This window comes from Gopherus evgoodei, chromosome 3, assembly GCF_007399415.2.
Source record: "Gopherus evgoodei ecotype Sinaloan lineage chromosome 3, rGopEvg1_v1.p, whole genome shotgun sequence".
Taxonomy (NCBI): Eukaryota; Metazoa; Chordata; order Testudines; family Testudinidae; genus Gopherus; species Gopherus evgoodei.
The window spans coordinates 221,777,165-221,792,978 of NC_044324.1; the positions used below are offsets into that span (position 1 = coordinate 221,777,165).

Consider the following 15,814-nt stretch of genomic DNA (forward strand, 5'->3'; position numbering starts at 1 on the left):
CAACCAACCTCCCCTTACTGCAGTGGGTTGGGGAGGAGGTGCAGCCAGGCTACAGAGAAACCATCAAGATTCTCCTGGGAGCACAAGAAGGTTTTCTCCAGCATTGTTCAGCCATCAGCATGGCGTGCCAAACCCACACAGGCTTCTGCCTCTGGGAGACAGTGGAAATCCCAGCAAGCAGAGCATAGCACAGCGCCAAGCTGTCACCATATACCAAGAGGGTTCTGCCCTACACTTATGATCAAAGCTTCCTGCCTTGCTGTTCTCTGGAGTAGGATCCTAGAGACAGCACCTGGCCCAGAGTGCTGATGCCACCACCTTCTCCCTCTGCCCCCAACAGGCGACCAAGGATTTGCTGGGTTTCAGTGAGACATTCAGTCATCAACCCTGTTTGGAATCACACTCATCTACATTCTCAGTGTGAGCCGTTCCCTAGCCTCTCAGGCCAAACATATGGAGCTTAAGGGACCCTCAAATTAGCAATAGCTCCCTCTGGCACTGCAGTTATTAGCTATTTGCATGGCAGTAGCACCTAGGGCCTGCAGTGCTAGGCACTGTATATGCACAGAACAAGAGACAGACCCTGCCCAGAGTTCACAGTCTGACTAGACAAGGTGGCCATACAATCACTGACAGGCTGACATCCACCAGACTGCCAGGAAGCACAGCTTGGCGGTTCGTTTTTGTTCTCAGCCATCCTGCTCAAAGGTGCCTGCCCTTCAGCCTAGTCCACCTGCACAAAAACAACCCCATTCATGGGGCAAAATGAGCAGGTTCATTGTAACACACCTTAAAATGGCTCCCTAGTTTGTGCTCTCTCCCTCACCTCACTGGTGGAGCTATGTGGCCTGCAGCCTCAGGGTTCTGGCCCTGTCCTATGTAGTGTCCCTGGGGAAGAGGGAAGGAGCCAAGCACAATGCTTTCTTCATCCTGCTTCTGCAGGGCATCAATAAGGAATATTATCATTCACCCTCCCCTGCTGAATGTCTGTTATACCCACTTCTTGTGCCTTGTCTCAAAGTTGTGTTTTCACCATGATATACCTAACGCACATTTGCCAACTCACTGCAGAATCCTAGTAAAGACAAGCCACTATAGTTTTACCACGATGTAATGCGGTGAGGGCAAACCAGGGCAGAGGTGCAGAGCTGATCCTACCTTACTACATCACAGTAAACACTCCAGCATCTCAGCTCCACTAGGGCTCCAAAGAAACACAGCAAACATTCACTAGTTCTCACTGTAAAACCCGCCTTTTCTGGCAGTGAAGACATGGCCTAGCTAGACTGTCAGATCCTCAGGCCGGGGATTGACTGTGTACAGCACACTGCACAACAACTGTTCCTACCCCGGAAACATTTCCTCTCAGGACAGGGTCCCCTACCCCCTGGCTCTTTACCTTTTGTAAAGGGAAAAGGCACACCCGAGGGTAAGGAATCCGCCTGTCTCTCTGGGGCTAGGAGCTTTACTCATGCATCAGATGGGGCTGACTTTCACTCAGTCTGGAGAAGAAATACCTAGTAAATTCTAAAGTACAAGGCAAGTCTTGTTACTGTGCCTCTGCCAAGCCAAAGGAACCTTTTCTTGATTAGGAGTAAATATTAACTCTGCCCTGCGCTTCTAAGGAAGCTCAAGTCCAGCCCCACCTCTACCTTACCCAGAGAGTTGCAGCCGCTCCAGCAGTTAACAAGAGTCCAGAGTCCCTGTGAACAAACAAACCCGTTGCTTAGAATTAAGGCTGTTTTACTGGCGGACAGCAAGCAGCATTACTGTTACAACCTAGGCCTTTACTAATACAGATGTTAACAGGGAAGACACACCTACTCCTCCGTTCATACAATCTCTGAAATAGGGGTTTATATGTTAAATTGCACTATTTCCCAAACAAGCTTAATTTCACATGCTTGCCCCTCTTCAACCTTCAGACCAGGAACTCTGACACCTGCCTCTATTCCAGCATGGACTGCAAGCCATCACCCACCCCAGCCTCACATGGCCACAGAGCATCCTCCAGTTAATCTGCACATTACTAGCCAGATGTCAACACCCTGCCTCCATATGCAGAGCAAATGCCTCCACCATGCCCTTCTCAACTACCCACTACATCCAAAAGACCATCATTTCACAACTCATTCTCCAGACCTTGCCCAGAAACAACATCATCTACCAAGTCCCACTACACCTTTCCTATGTACCCTCTCATTCAAGTGAAAGTTCTTACCTTCCAGAGGGAGGCCACCTTCCACCAAACCTCTCTCTATGCATAGCATGCAGATCTGAATACCCTGCTCATCAAAGCAGGCAGGTACCTTGGCACAGAGGAGAGAAGGGAGTCAGTGTGGTCATCAAGTGGGTATTTTCGTTTGCAGTCAGTTATTTCAAGAGAACTTCTGAGGTTGTGTTTATGACCAGGGTTAATGTTATCAGAAGACACAGAGGGGGGCATTAGGACCTAGACAGAGATGGAGCATCCCGGTTAGATGGATGGCTACATGGCACCAGAGCCAAGGGCTGGGAATTTTTAAAGCCTGCAGTATGATCTTACACAGATTTGTGGAGATTTTAACGCCCTCGTTCCATCCCTCCATGGAAAAAAGGGGAAATCTACAAAGGTTTTACAAAATGAAACAACACCCCAGTACATAATGTATAGGATTAATTCTTCAAACACAAACAAGCACACAAGGCCAAATGCTGCACCATGCCACTCTCCTGCAGACTTTGTAGTGTCCAGGATCAGCATCAACAGTTAACTGGCACTCAATTAACTTGAATTACAATGCAGACAAACCCAAAGCAGGCAGCTCTCTCAGTCAGCAAAACTTCTTACTCTGACAGCTAAATTCCATCTCTGCTGTTCTCTCCCCAATCTCAGAAATGCTTCTTTAACTATGGACCCATCCCAGAATAGCCCTGCCTTCTTCTGTGCAACTCCTCAGCAGGCCATCCACAGCCTGCAGCCTCTAGTTTCCTCAGTGCTGGCCCTGTTCCCCCATCCCTCTGCTGTGCAGAAGGAACACAGCCAGTAGACATGCACCTCTGGAAGGACAGAGCAGGGGTTTTACTAAAGGGGAGCAGTAGTTTAAATGGGGGAACATGGCTGGGAAATGTCATGGAACACAAAAGGGGCAAAAATTGCAGTCCCTGAAAGCTACCCAAAGCTGGCTTCCAGCTAAGGCATTGCCATGCAGAAGCCTGGGGGTGGGGTTGATTTCAGGAACTCTCAGACAGCAAATAAGAGATTTGACTGACTGCTGTCAGAGTGGAGTATGTTGATGGTTTCATTATGTTGTGTCCACCCTGCCTCCCAATCAATCAACCCGGATTCTTGTAAGCATCTGGGGTAAGGTAACACCGATTGTTGCCTTCCCAACAATCAAAGGAGCCTCAAAGTTCTCTTCAATCAGGAGGTCCAATTGGCATAAATTTTCTACTGATTATTAGCTTAGACAAGTAGAGGACAAAGTGAGAGACAGTGTGTGGATCACCACACTTCAACAGCAGCAGAATACTCTGCCCCAGCTTGAATTCAGGACTTTGATCCTACACAGACCTGGACCCTCATCACAGGTTTCATACCCAGCTCTGCCTTCACTGATAATTAAGGCCCTTGCTAAGCCACACACAAGGCAGGCCAGGTGAAGGGCCTGGTTACTTACATGCCTTTGCCAGACCCTCCTTGCCATCCTAGCATGGCACTGGCCAAGTGCCCCTGCACAGGGTGACCAGACAGCAAGTGTGAAAAATCAGGACAGGGGTGGGAGTAATAGGCACCTATAGTAGAAAACACCTCAAATATTGGGACTGTCCCTATAAAATGGGGACATTTGGTCACCCTACCCCTGCAGTTAGACTGCAGAAAGACCCTGCGCTTTAGGGCTGCCTGCCCTGGACCTGTCATCACAAAGCATTGACTAACATGGTTTGCCATATATTGAGTAACCAGATATCTACCTGCCCTTAAGTCAGACCCTTTCCTAAGTTGGGAAGATTCCTCCCTACAACACTAGTTCTGCCTCAGGTCAAACTTTAAGATGCTGGCTATGGAAGAGACCCGTTAGGTCCCATCTAGTCCATTGCCAGGGCAGGACTAGGCTCTGCTTGGAGAGCTTTGTCCAGTCTAGTTTTAAGCACTCCAAGCAGGAGTGTTCCCTCCTCCATGGGGACCTGATTCACTGGAGCTCCTGCCTGCTAGGACGCCTTCCCTGGCAGTCACTGCATCTTCCTGCCCTGCGCCCCATAGCTCCTGGCCACATGGCCCGATCCCAGCCCCGAGGACGTGTCCGTGGTCAGGCCAGGAAGGGAACAGCGCCCAGTGCCCTTTGCGTGGCACCGCGACTGGCACGACTCCCCGCTCTCTGACCCCTCACAGGGCCCCACCGCCCGGCCACTGCTGCCCCGCATGGCGCCAGGTCTCTCCCGGGGGGTGCCGCGAGCGGGGGGGCTTCTGCCCCGGCAGGGGCACCCCGGGCGCTCCGCCCGCGGCGGGAGCACCTGTCAGGGCTGCTCGGGGCCGGCCAGACGGGCCCGTTCGCGACACGGCCTCGCCCCCGCCCCGCCGCGCCGCGCCCTCTGCCGCCTGCCCGCCGCACAGACCCCGCCGGTTCCAGGCCGCTCGGGCCGGGCCGGGCCAGACCGAGGCCCGCGGCTGGCGGGGACTCGGGCCGCCGGTCCCGGGCGGGGGTGGGGCTGCCTCACTCACCCCCCACTCGGCGGGGCCCGCTGGCTCCGACCGTCCCCTCCGCGCAGCCGGGCCGGTCCCTTTAAATCCACCTCGATCGCCTCAGCCCGGCAGCCGCTTCCCACAATGCCCCGCGGGGAGGCCGGCTTCCCGCGGGGCACGGAACGTGCCCTAGCAACCGCCCCGCCCCGCCCCGCCCCCGGGCCCGTCCCTTGGGCGCGCGCCCCGCGGCGCTGTGGGGCTGCCCGCTCCCTGACCCCCAGGGGCCCTGAGCGGCCTGGCCTGGCCACGGGGTGTAGTGGGGGTCCGGGGACCCAAACGGTAACCGCCGTGTGTGGGGTGGGTGCGGAGCCCCCCCTGCCAGGGCGCAGCGCCGCAGAGCTCGCTTGGGGGGAAACAGGGCCCCGCGAGCACACTCGCTGCGGGGCCTTTTGAGGAGACGACAGACCGGTGTGGACGCAGCCTAGGGAAGTCCAAACGTGTCCTGTGGTTGAGTCCCAGGAGAGGGGGTTAAAATACAGCGCGGCCTGTGAGGATTGTCGTTTCTATTTAATGGCTTGAAAGCTGGCTGACGGATCGATCTCAGCAAGGAACTGTGAAGGAATCATTGCTGGGGGGTACCACACAGATCTGTTCTGGGCCCAATACTGCTTAATACTTTGATCAAAGATCTGAAAGTGAATATAAAACCGGTGCTGATGAAATGTGCAGATGACACACATGCTGTCAGAATGGTATATAGTTATAAGGACAGGGCGGTCATACAGAGACAGCAGGGTCACTTGGTAACTTGGGCCCATTCAAACAAAATGTGTTTTAACACAAGACAAATACAAGGCCTAGGAAAAAATAAAGAAGGTCTTACTTACAATATAGGGACTTTATCTGCAGTGCAGTGACCCTGAAAAGGACTTCAGGATTATGACAGATAACCAACTCAGCATGAACTCCCTGTGTGATGCTATGGCTAAGAGAGCCAACACCATCCTTGGATGTATAACCGGGAGAACATCACCTCTGTTTACAGCACCGGTGGGCACATTACCAGATACCGTGTCCTGTTCTGCCGTCCACACTTCAAAAAGAATGTTTTTGAGAAACTGGAAAAGTTCTGAAAAGAGCTAAAAAGGATGTTTCAAGGTCGGGAAAACTTGTCTTATAGTGAAAGACTAAAGAAGTTCAATCTACTTAGTTTATTCAAAAGAAGGTTATTCTCCATCTACAAGTACCTTAATGGGTAAGAGATTTCTTATAATTCAGACTAGAAATAAGGGGTACATTTTAGACCATGAAAATTACTAACCCATGAAGGATTCTCTGTCATGTGGAATGACTCATAGACTCTAGGACTGGAAGGGACCTCGAGAGGTCATCGAGTCCAGTCCCCTGCCCTCATGGCAGGACCAAATACTGTCTAGACCATCCCTAATAGACATTTATCTAACCTACTCTTAAATATCTCCAGAGATGGAGATTCCACAACCAATAAATCAATAAATAAAACCTAGATCTCTTTTTAAAAGGCTCAGCCAGAAGTGATGGGCTTGATTACTGTGCGAGATTCTCCTGCCTGTGTTATGCAGGAGGTCAGAAAAGATTATCATAATGTCCATTCTGGCCTTAACATTTATTCAATTTGTCCCCTCAGCAACCATGCCTGGTGCTAAGGCAACCTGACCAATTTTCCATGCCAACCATACTCCACACTAAAAAAACTTGGCCCTACTCCACCTTGCCAGACATACCCAGCCAAATTCTACTCATCAAGCACGCTCTGTGTTATGGAAGTGTAGCCCAGCTCCCCTTGCCAAGCACAGGCCTAATTCCATCTACACTCCCCTCAGGAGTGACACCTGACTCAAGCCCCACCCAGTTATACCCAGTGCATCTCTGGCCTCCACAATAGCAAAATGACACGCAGCCCAACCAACAATACCCAGCAATAACAAGACCCAGACCAAGCAAGACTCCCCGCCCCAACCACAGGAAAAATACTAATTAGGGGAATTACAGAGGGTGTGACTCAAGGCTGACTTTCAAACTGCACTTAAAGAAGGGAGTCAACCTCTTTATTCTGTATGAAAAGCACAGCATTTCCTCCTTAAACTTACAGCCGTTTAGAGGACACAGAATGAGTTTTCTAAAAATTTACAGGTCAAAGTTACTTAAGAACTGGATCCTTTTAAGAAATTATGTATCTTTTCTTTATCTTGAATTATCTTAACAATGGACTAACACACTCCACCCCATCCCCCCAATTTGAAAAGCACGTTGCAGTCACTTGCATGCTGGGATAGCTGCCCAAAATGTGCCGCTGCAAGTGCCGCAAATGTGGCCATACCAATGTGCTTGAAGCTGCCAGTGTGGACAGACTGCAGCGCTTTCCCTACTGCACTCTACGAAAGTTGGTTTAACTCAAAGCACTCTACATCTGCAAGTGTAGCCATGCCCTGTGGCTCCACTGCACGTTCAGGCAGCACAGGCAGGGGAAGTGAGATGAGCACTGGTGAACACAGACACAGTGGGACTTAGGGCCGGGGTTCTCCTTTCTTTTCACATAGCATTGATCTCACTAACAGCCATCAAAGAACCAACCGTGACTGTCGATTACAGATTACTGGCCAGATTCATCAGTGTGCTCTGGCAATGCAAAGCCGCTATAGACCCATCTTTCCTGTCTGGAGTGCTCTGGTGCATGAGAGAATCTGTGCTGAAAAGTTAGCATTCAAGAAAATAAAAATAAAGTTGATACTGGAAATCTTCAAATCATTGGAAATGCCCCATGGGAGCATTCTCTTTCTCTTGGGGTTTCTTGGTTAGGGCTCATGTGCAGTGTTCTTAATTTAACAAACAACCATACAAACATGATCTTAAAATGGAATTAGTGTTAAGAATATGTAATAGTAATTTAGGGCAAAAAGCATTACAGGGATGTTGTAATTATCCCCAAACCAAACAAGTTAAGGTTTGGAAAAGCACAGTTAGATGATAACCAAACACCCTTAAATCTTCTTATAGTGACACCATGAGCAGGGAAGATGTAAATAACTCAATGTGTAGTTAAAAATGACTCTAATCTAATCTGAGATCACACAAACCTTTAGGGTACATCTACAGTGCAAAGACAAACCCATGGCCCCATCTCAGAATCTAGCTCTGGGGCTAACCCTAGCAGTGTAGATGTTTGGGCTCTTGCTGGAGCCTGGGCTCAGAGACCCTCCCCTCTCGCTGGGTTTCAGAGCCTGGTCCTGAAGAGTTACACTGCTGGTTTTAGCCCTGCAGCGCAAGCTCTGTGAGCCCGTCAATCAACCTGGGCTCTGAGACTGAGCACGGCAGGTTTTCTTTGGCTAGGGTGACCAGATGTCCTGATTTTATACAGACAGTCATGATTTTGGGGTCTTTTTCTTATATAGGCTCCTATTACCACTCACAACATCCCAATTTTTCACCCTTGCTGTCTGCTCACCCTCTCCTTGGCAGTGTAGCCATACCGTAAAATACGGCCATCAAAATGGTCTGGTTACTGGAGGGGATGGTTGCAAGGCTGTGCGGATCCTTAGGGCTGCATTCCCAGCCCAGGATCGAGGGCACAGAGTGTGAGCTTCACTGTAATTTCCCTGGCTGTGCAAGGCGTGGTTTGCAGATAATGGCATGGCTCCAAGGCTTCTTTAGCCTTCAGTCACTCTCCACACCGCTCCAACCCTGACAGGCGCCGTGCGCCACCAGCCTTGGCCCAGCTGGGGGGCCGGGCCCTGTGCTCAGAGCTGGGGATCAGCACTGGCTCGGGGGCGGAGTCAAGACACGCCCCGCCCCGGGCTGCGTGGCTGGGGGCGGGTCCAGGCTCCGTCCGGGCCTGCGTCGGTCACGGCCAGACAGGCGGGCTCCTCCCTGGCCCCGCCCCCTCGGGCCGGGCGCGCATGCTCAGCGTGGGGGGGGGGGCCGTGCTGGGAGTGAGGCCTCCCGTGCCCCACGGTGTGGTGTGAGGGGAGCCCCGCCCCGGGCAGTGTGCGCGCGGGGGCCGCGCTCCCTGCTGGCTCTGCTCTGCGCAGCCGCAGTGCTGCCGCAATGGCCGTGTCGAGCCTGACTCGGGCCTTAGGGGCCCTGCGGCTGCCCTCCGCCCCGAGCCTCCCGCAGGTACCGGCCCGCGGCCCTTCCGCCGAGGGAGGGAGGGGGTGTGTGCAGCATGCCGAGCCTGCCAGCAGCCTGGCCGGAGTGCGGTGGGCTCGGGAGGGGCCCGCGTGGCAAGCTCGCCCCACATCTGCTGTATCGCTTGTAAGTCCCCGCCACTTGCAACCTGGGGCTGGACGGCTCTGCTCTCGGCGTTTCATGTTGTCTGTTTTGGATTTCCCAGATAGCCCAACATCCCAGGCTGGTCTGCCTTGGGGGGAACCTCCTCCCTGCGTGCCATGGATTCAGCACCTCGTCCAGCCTCTCCACCAACAACCCCATGTGGAAATGCAGGATCAAATACACCACCAGGCCCATTGGCATGAAAAAGACCGGTGGCCGTGATCACACAGGTATGTCTAGAGTGCAGATGCCCTGCAACCCACCAGACTGGGGCAGCTGAGTGAGAACAGACTTCAGGGTTACACTCAAGGGACCCCATTCATCGGGGGGGGGGGGCAACAGAGGAAGCAGAGAAGTTAATGGCCCAAGATCCATGCCGTGGGGCCAGGAAGGGTCTGCTTTTCAGGGCTTTGTCTTGTTTGTGGAGCCCACGCTTCCTGCATGCAGCCCAGGTACACCGTTAGCATCTCTAGGCCATGCTGGGAGGTGAGCTGCAGGAAGCTATGCTGGGGGCTTAGAATGACCCAGTGTGGCCAGATACCTCCTTCCATAAACAGAGCAGGTGTGTGGATGGATGCAGGAGATGGCACATCTGGCACCTGGGCAGGAGTCAGTATCTCCTGAAGGAGCTGAGGGGTGGTTGCTTCCTGAGGAGTTGGGTCAGGGCCCAGGAGTGGATGGAGCTGGCTCAAGGATGGCTGTCTGACTCTGGCTGTCTGTGCAGGTCGTATCACTGTGCATGGGATCGGCGGGGGGCACAAGCAGCGCTACCGCATGATTGACTTCCAGCGGCTGCGCTATGTATCTGGGGCTGAGTCAGGCCCCTACGAGGAGAAGGTGATCCAGGTCCGGTACGACCCCTGCAGGTGAGCGGCAGTGAGGAGTGTGGGTCAGGTTTTTGTTTGGGGGACGTGTCAGGGGTGTGGGGCCACATGTGGGTGTGAGGGGGACCGTGCATGGGCCAGGCTGCCCTGTGTGGGGCGGGAGGCACTGTGGGGCCCATGGTAAACGGTATAGCTTTGTCACGCTGTGAGAGCCAGGTGTGAGGCTGGTAATCTTGCTGCTCTCCCTACCCCAATGCCCTCACAGAGCTCCTCTTTGTCTGTGGCAGGTCGGCTGATATTGCCCTGGTGGCTGGTGGCAAGCAGAAGCGCTGGATCATTGCAACAGAAAACATGCAGCCTGGCGACCTCCTCAAAACCTCGGGGCACATAGGCAGGATGGCAGGTGAGCTTGGGCAGGCTGCTCTGGGTGAATCCCAGGGCAAAGGGCCTGGCTCCCCTTGGCAGGGGCTGCACTGCTGCCTCTGGCAAGCTTCAGAACAGCATCTGCCATGGGGCAAGATGCTGGCCATGCCTGCATGGGGCATAGCTGCTCAAGCTCACTTAGTACAGCACATCTCCATAGAGACCCTTCCTCAGGCTCACACCACATCAGTCCGTCTACAGTGGGACTTGTAGCTGCTTCGGGTATGGTGTCAGCCGGAAGGAGCCAGCCTCCCATGTGCAGCCAGCTCCCTGGGACACCAGGCAGGACCCTCTGATGCAGGGCTACAGGGGGGCTGGGAGAACAATCTCAGAGGGGAAATGTTGAATGATGGTTGGGGAACTTCAGATGCTCTCAGCCTGCTGTGAGAGCTTGTCCTGAGGGCGAGGCAAAAACCCAAACCAAGACATTGCCCTGGAGTCTGTGCTGGCCCCCCATGGAGTGAGGGGTTAGGCCGGGTGGGAAGTTACTTTGGGGCCTTCTGCTGGGATTGGGAGCTGGAGAAGCCCCATTTACGCCTCCCTGGAGTCGCTGTGCTCAGCAGACTTGGTGCTAGCACACTGACGGGGCTTTGTCTTTCAGTCTCTGCCAGTGAGGGGGATGCGTACCCATTGGGAGCTCTGCCTGTGGGGACCCTGATCAATAACCTGGAAAGCCACCCTGGGAAAGGAGCGCAGTACATCCGAGCAGCAGGTGAGATGGATCCTTGCCAGGATCACAACCAGCATTAAAGCAGGTCTGGTCTTGTCCCTCTGTTCAAGGAGAGCAGCCTGGATGGGGTTGAGTAGAGGCCAGATGACTGGATCGGTTTGCTTTGCCTCCAGGCAGGCTATATCCTAGCTTTTCCCTCACTCCACCTTGTTGGGGATTGAGCAGCTTCCTCTGGCTTTGGTGCTGGTCTGAGGTGGATGGGGACCTGTGGGTGCTGTGGTACCAGGGAACCATTGCTGATTCCAGGCTGGTATCTTGGGCCTTTGCCCTCCTTCACCATCTTGGTTCAAGGTCCCTGCTCTGGCAGCTCTGCCCCAGGCTGGGGAGAATATTTCCTATTGTTTTTCTGGTTGTACAGCTCTCCCTTAGCCTCAGCTGTGAGGCCTGACATTCCAAAACAGCAACTCCTGCTTGGGGAAGGAGCTAATATCTTGTCCCAGTGGGTGAGTAGGGTACTCCCAGGGTGTGGGGCCCTTCCCAAACCTATCTGCCTGCTCCAGGCCAGGGGGCAGGGGTTCTTTACCTGATGGGTCTGGAACACACCCTTCTTGTGATGTATGAAAATCCTGAGTGCCTTTGTCCCCTCCCGGCCGCTGCCTTCGGTGACAAGAGGGAGGGCTCTGTGCATCTGGGATGGAGCCACTTCTCTCTGAGGCACTGCAGAGGGCTTCAGCTGGTTTGCTGACGGGGGACCATTTGCTAAGGGAGGAGGTTGCTGGCAAGGGACCAGTTGCTAAAGGAAGCCAGAAACTAGCTTGCCGTCTCCTTGTGTGCTGCAGGGACCTGTGGGGTGTTACTGAGGAAGGTGAATGGAACGGCCATTGTGCAGCTGCCATCTAAAAGACACATACAGGTAGAAGGGGTGAGGGTGGCGTGCAGATGCCTTTCTGCCCTGAGCAGTGGCTGCTGTCTGAGTCTGCAGTGTCAGCAGCCAGAGGATCTGTGCTGGCTGTATGGGCTCTGCAGCAGCCTAGACCTGTGGAGCATAGGCCTGGCCCTGGATACGTATTCCCAGTGTGGACAGGCCACTGAGCTGAGGTAGGGAGGGATGAGGCCTGGCTCTCAGCTCTGCCCTAGGTTAGAGGAATCCCCTACCCAGCTGGCCCCCAGCCTCTGGTCTTTGTCTCAGTCCTATTCTTTAGCCTAGCCCATCCAGTGGGTGGGGTCCAGCAGTGGGAGGCACCTGCTCTGGTGCAGTGGTGGCAGACCAGTGCCTGCCAGGCCTCCCACACATCAGAGGGGTTCCAGGAGAGGACATGGAGCTGTTGGGGCATGGCTGTGTGCGCAGGCAGAGCAGCTCCTTGGCAGCAGGGGCCAAGAACTCTCCCTAGGCAGCCCTACCCTGGGTGCTGTCTGCCCCGGGTGCGCTCCTGCTCACAGCCTCTCTCTTCCTCTGGCAGGTGCTGGAGACCTGCATGGCCACTGTGGGGCGAGTTTCCAACATTGATCACAACAAGCGGATCATTGGGAAAGCTGGCCGGAACCGCTGGCTGGGGAAGCGCCCGCGCAGTGGCTTATGGCATCGCAAGGGCGGCTGGGCAGGACGCAAGATCAAACCACTCCCACCCATGAAGAGCTATGTCAACCTTCCGACAGCAGCAGCTCGGGCTTGACACCTGGCGCCCGCCCCTCAATGGCTGTCAATAAAATCAGCCCCTCAGCTCTCACTTGCCCTACAGCATCTGCTCTGTGCATGGCTGCAGGAGTGCCCTGATGGGATCAGTGCTAGCAGGCTCCACATACTGCTTGTGTGAACCTAGCCTTGGCGCCACGGGCATGTTCAGAGCCCCTAGAGTGTGGGTGTGGGGCTGCTGTAGGAGACTTGGCTGGCTGACTCCCAGTCGCTGGGCTCGTCTGAGCCTTGGGCTATAGAGGGGAAGGGGATAACGAATTCCTGGAGTGTTAAATGGATTAGCCCTGTGTTCTGTCCCCTTCAGCATCTGCAGGAATCCTAGTCCATGCATCTTCCCCTTTTCCCAGAACCCTCTCCATTGCAAGGGAACTGAACCTAACCTCCTGGGCCTAGCATGGTAAAGATCTTGTTCTCTGTGAAGGGTGTGGGGGGCTGTTCATGGGTCAGAGTCTACCAGTTGGTCCCCTTCCATACTGAAGTTACTGGACCCTTTCCAAGAACCTTGCTTCCTGGTGCTGGAGATGCTGCGGTAATCTGCGTCCCTCTCTAGGTTATGGCTACTCTGGAGGGGCTGAACTTGGGGAGATAACCACTCCCCTGTTCTGTTGCCTGCAGTGACCATGGGGGTGCCAACCAGTTACCTACTAGATGTCCCACAGTGAGGTTGGAACAGTCCCAACGTTCTCCTGGGTTATGGCTGGATGGTACGTACTGCTGGGCTGCCCTTCTCCTGAAGAGGAGATAGCCACTCTCATTCTCTTTCCTATGGGGAAGGTGCCTTGGGAGACTTGGATTAGAAAGCCATATGGTGTTGCTTTGGTACAGAAGCCTGGCATGGGTCCATGCTCCCACTGCTGAGCCTTTCTCACAATAAATTTCAATTGTAGGAGAGATTTGTCCCTGGTGACCTTGTTATTGTCCCTGGGAGAGAATGAATTTCAGGTGCTGGACTAAGGTCAGACCTGCTGGGATAAGCACAGTGAGTTGCAAGCCTAAATCCTTGGCCTGGAATGACAGGGACATGGGTCTGTGCCCTGAGAAAGAGTTGATGGCTAAGAAGCCTGAGACCCGAATGGGTACCCTTAAGGTCATCAGGAAGGGGATCAGAGGAGCAGTTAACCCCAGAATTATGATATCCAGAATCAAAGGGGAAAAATCCATGCAAAAAACCTGGCCACCTGAAATGCAGAGATCCCAATATAAAATGAAACTTTTGGGACTGGGGGAGTTGGGCCTCCCCACCTTGAATCTACGACAGGATTCCCTCCTGGTGTCTGAGTCCAGCAGTCGTGTTTTGTAAGAGGGAGGGGCTGTGTTACTGCTTTACAGAGCTCAGCAAGTTGCCTCTAATGGAATGAGCATAGAATGACTTTCCAGAGTCAGGCCAGCCAAGTCACAGCACCATGAAATACCCTCTTAGTAACTAGAGCTGGGTGGGTTTTTTGGCAAAGAGTAGATTTTGGGGAGCACTAAAACTGTTCATGAATTCAGGTTGGCTTTTTGTTTTTTGAAATGCTGGTGTTACGTTTTGACATTTTCAAACCAAACCCTACCAAAAAATGTTAAATGAAATGTCATTTTGAACCTTTAGTTTGACCTGGACAAAGTGTGTTTTTTTTTTCTCTCCAAAAAAAACCAAAACAATTCCATTTCTGTTCAAAATGACCGAATTATTTTTTTTTATTTATTTTTTAGCATGGCCACTGAACCAAAAATCAGTTTGCTCAGCTCTGTTATTAATGGTACTACCCTGGGGGGAGGGGTCAAACAGAATAAAATGTTGGGTGGCCTTTCTAAAGGCGTCAACCCCTCCAGGCAGAACTCCAAGGAACTCTTCACAGCAGGCATGTGGAGAAAGGCTTTAGCAGGATGGGTATTGGGGAAACATGACAGGATACCAGGCTCCAACGTGTAGAACTCTGATACCACCTTGAGAAGGAATCTTGGATGAACCAACTACCAGTTTGGTTGCTTGGTGCCACTCCAGGGCAGTGCAAAACAGCTAGAATGTATGGGCAAACTGGCCCTTAATTTGCTACTAAGCAGCTCCAGAACTTTGAGGTGCAGTGATGTTGTGAACCAAGGAATCTACCAGTAAGAACTTGACATGCATAGTTCCCCTCACATCATGGATTAATTTCTACCATGGCATGCAAATGAGCCTGAGTGGAAGGGTGATGATTGTTTGAGGTACTTCTGAGGTCACGATGGTCCTAACTGGAGACAATGAGTTAGTTTAGTGTATAAACTCTGTAAAAATGAGATTTCAAGATCTGAAGATGGCAGTTCAGGTGGTTAGTATCTGTTACTGAAGGATGAAAACATTACAAGGATGTTGTATTCCCCCAAAGTGAGTGTTACAAACACAGAGAAACAGGCAAGGAAAAGAACATAAGGGCCATACTGGGTCAGACCAGTGGTCCATCTAGCCCAGTATCCTGTCTTCCAACAGTGCCCAAGACCCAGAGGGAATGAACAGGACAGGTCATCATCAAGTGACCCATCCCCTGTTGGCCATTCCCAGGTTCTGGAAAACAGGCCAGGGACACTGAGTGCATGGGGTCATGTGTTCCTGGAAGTACTCCACACATGCAGAGCTGTGGAAACAGACAGGAGATGGGACTCAGGGCCTCCCTGCTAGTTTATGTAAAACATGGGCCCTGATTGTGGGAACTAGGGTTTGTTTCTCGTGGCAGGTTCTGAAGATCCAGGCAAGACCATCCCTATCGCCAGAGCTTTGCTGGGCAGCTGTTCTCGGAGAGGCCCTGTCCCTGGGTGTTTGGAAACCCAGTCCTAGCTGCAGGATGTCACTGGCAGGCTGCCAGGATGGGACTCCCCTGTGCAGGACCGTAATTCCCGCAGCTCTGGGGGGCGGGGCCGTGGCGCGGCTCCGCCTCCACCTGTTGGCACGGCCTCCTGCCCGGCTCTTCCCTTTCGCGGGCGAGACTGCCGGGGTTTGTCTCCAGCGGGGAGCCGTAGTGGGCGGGGTGCGCAGGCGTCAAGGGCCCGGAAGCGGCGCGGGAGCGGCCGGAGGGAGCAGGTAACGGGCAGAGCCAGCCGGCCCCGCCCCCCGCTGTCCCCGAGCGGGCCGGGAGCCCGGCTGTGGCGGGGAGGGGCCGCTGGGGGTCTCCCGCGTCCGGGGGCTGAACCGGAGCCGGCCCCGCCAGCCGCCGCCCGCCCGCAGCGCCCTCGGGGGGGCGGACACGGCTGGTGCGGCGGAGCGGCCTGGAGCC

The 15,814-nt window shown here is 53.7% G+C and overlaps 3 protein-coding genes across 16 annotated transcripts in view; 2 read left to right on the forward strand and 1 right to left on the reverse strand.

Moving 5' to 3' along the window:
- Nucleotides 1-4,814, reverse strand: part of KLC4 (kinesin light chain 4) — a 51,734-nt gene extending 46,920 nt beyond the window's left edge. For 7 of the 9 annotated variants that reach the window (XM_030558152.1, XM_030558157.1, XM_030558151.1 and 4 more), the window contains exons 1-3: nucleotides 4,703-4,814; nucleotides 2,222-2,309; nucleotides 1,658-1,703 (exon numbers count right to left, since the gene is read on the reverse strand). The gene's annotated coding sequence lies outside the window, so the exon portion shown is untranslated. The remainder of the gene's footprint in view (nucleotides 1-1,657; nucleotides 1,704-2,221; nucleotides 2,310-4,702) is intronic. The other 2 variants (XM_030558153.1, XM_030558155.1) reach the window with 2 other exon arrangements.
- Nucleotides 4,815-5,055: 241 nt separating this feature from the next.
- Nucleotides 5,056-12,615, forward strand: MRPL2 (mitochondrial ribosomal protein L2). Of its 2 annotated transcripts, none has more exons than XM_030558186.1 (7): nucleotides 5,056-5,918; nucleotides 9,033-9,201; nucleotides 9,696-9,837; nucleotides 10,083-10,198; nucleotides 10,820-10,930; nucleotides 11,728-11,801; nucleotides 12,349-12,615. In XM_030558186.1, exons 2-7 carry the CDS (start codon nucleotides 9,129-9,131, stop codon nucleotides 12,559-12,561), a joined length of 729 nt encoding a protein of 242 aa, XP_030414046.1. In that variant the 5' UTR covers nucleotides 5,056-5,918; nucleotides 9,033-9,128; the 3' UTR covers nucleotides 12,562-12,615. The 2 variants fall into 2 exon arrangements, with proteins under 2 accessions (XP_030414046.1, XP_030414045.1); XM_030558185.1 differs by lacking the exon at nucleotides 5,056-5,918 and adding an exon at nucleotides 8,630-8,815.
- Nucleotides 12,616-15,517: 2,902 nt separating this feature from the next.
- The window catches only part of LOC115649305 (cullin-9-like), a 41,171-nt gene continuing 40,874 nt past the window's right edge, over nucleotides 15,518-15,814 (forward strand). For 4 of the 5 annotated variants that reach the window (XM_030558161.1, XM_030558162.1, XM_030558163.1 and 1 more), the window contains exon 1: nucleotides 15,537-15,621. The gene's annotated coding sequence lies outside the window, so the exon portion shown is untranslated. Of the gene's footprint in view, nucleotides 15,622-15,814 lie in introns of all 5 variants that reach the window. The other variant, XM_030558165.1, reaches the window with a different exon arrangement.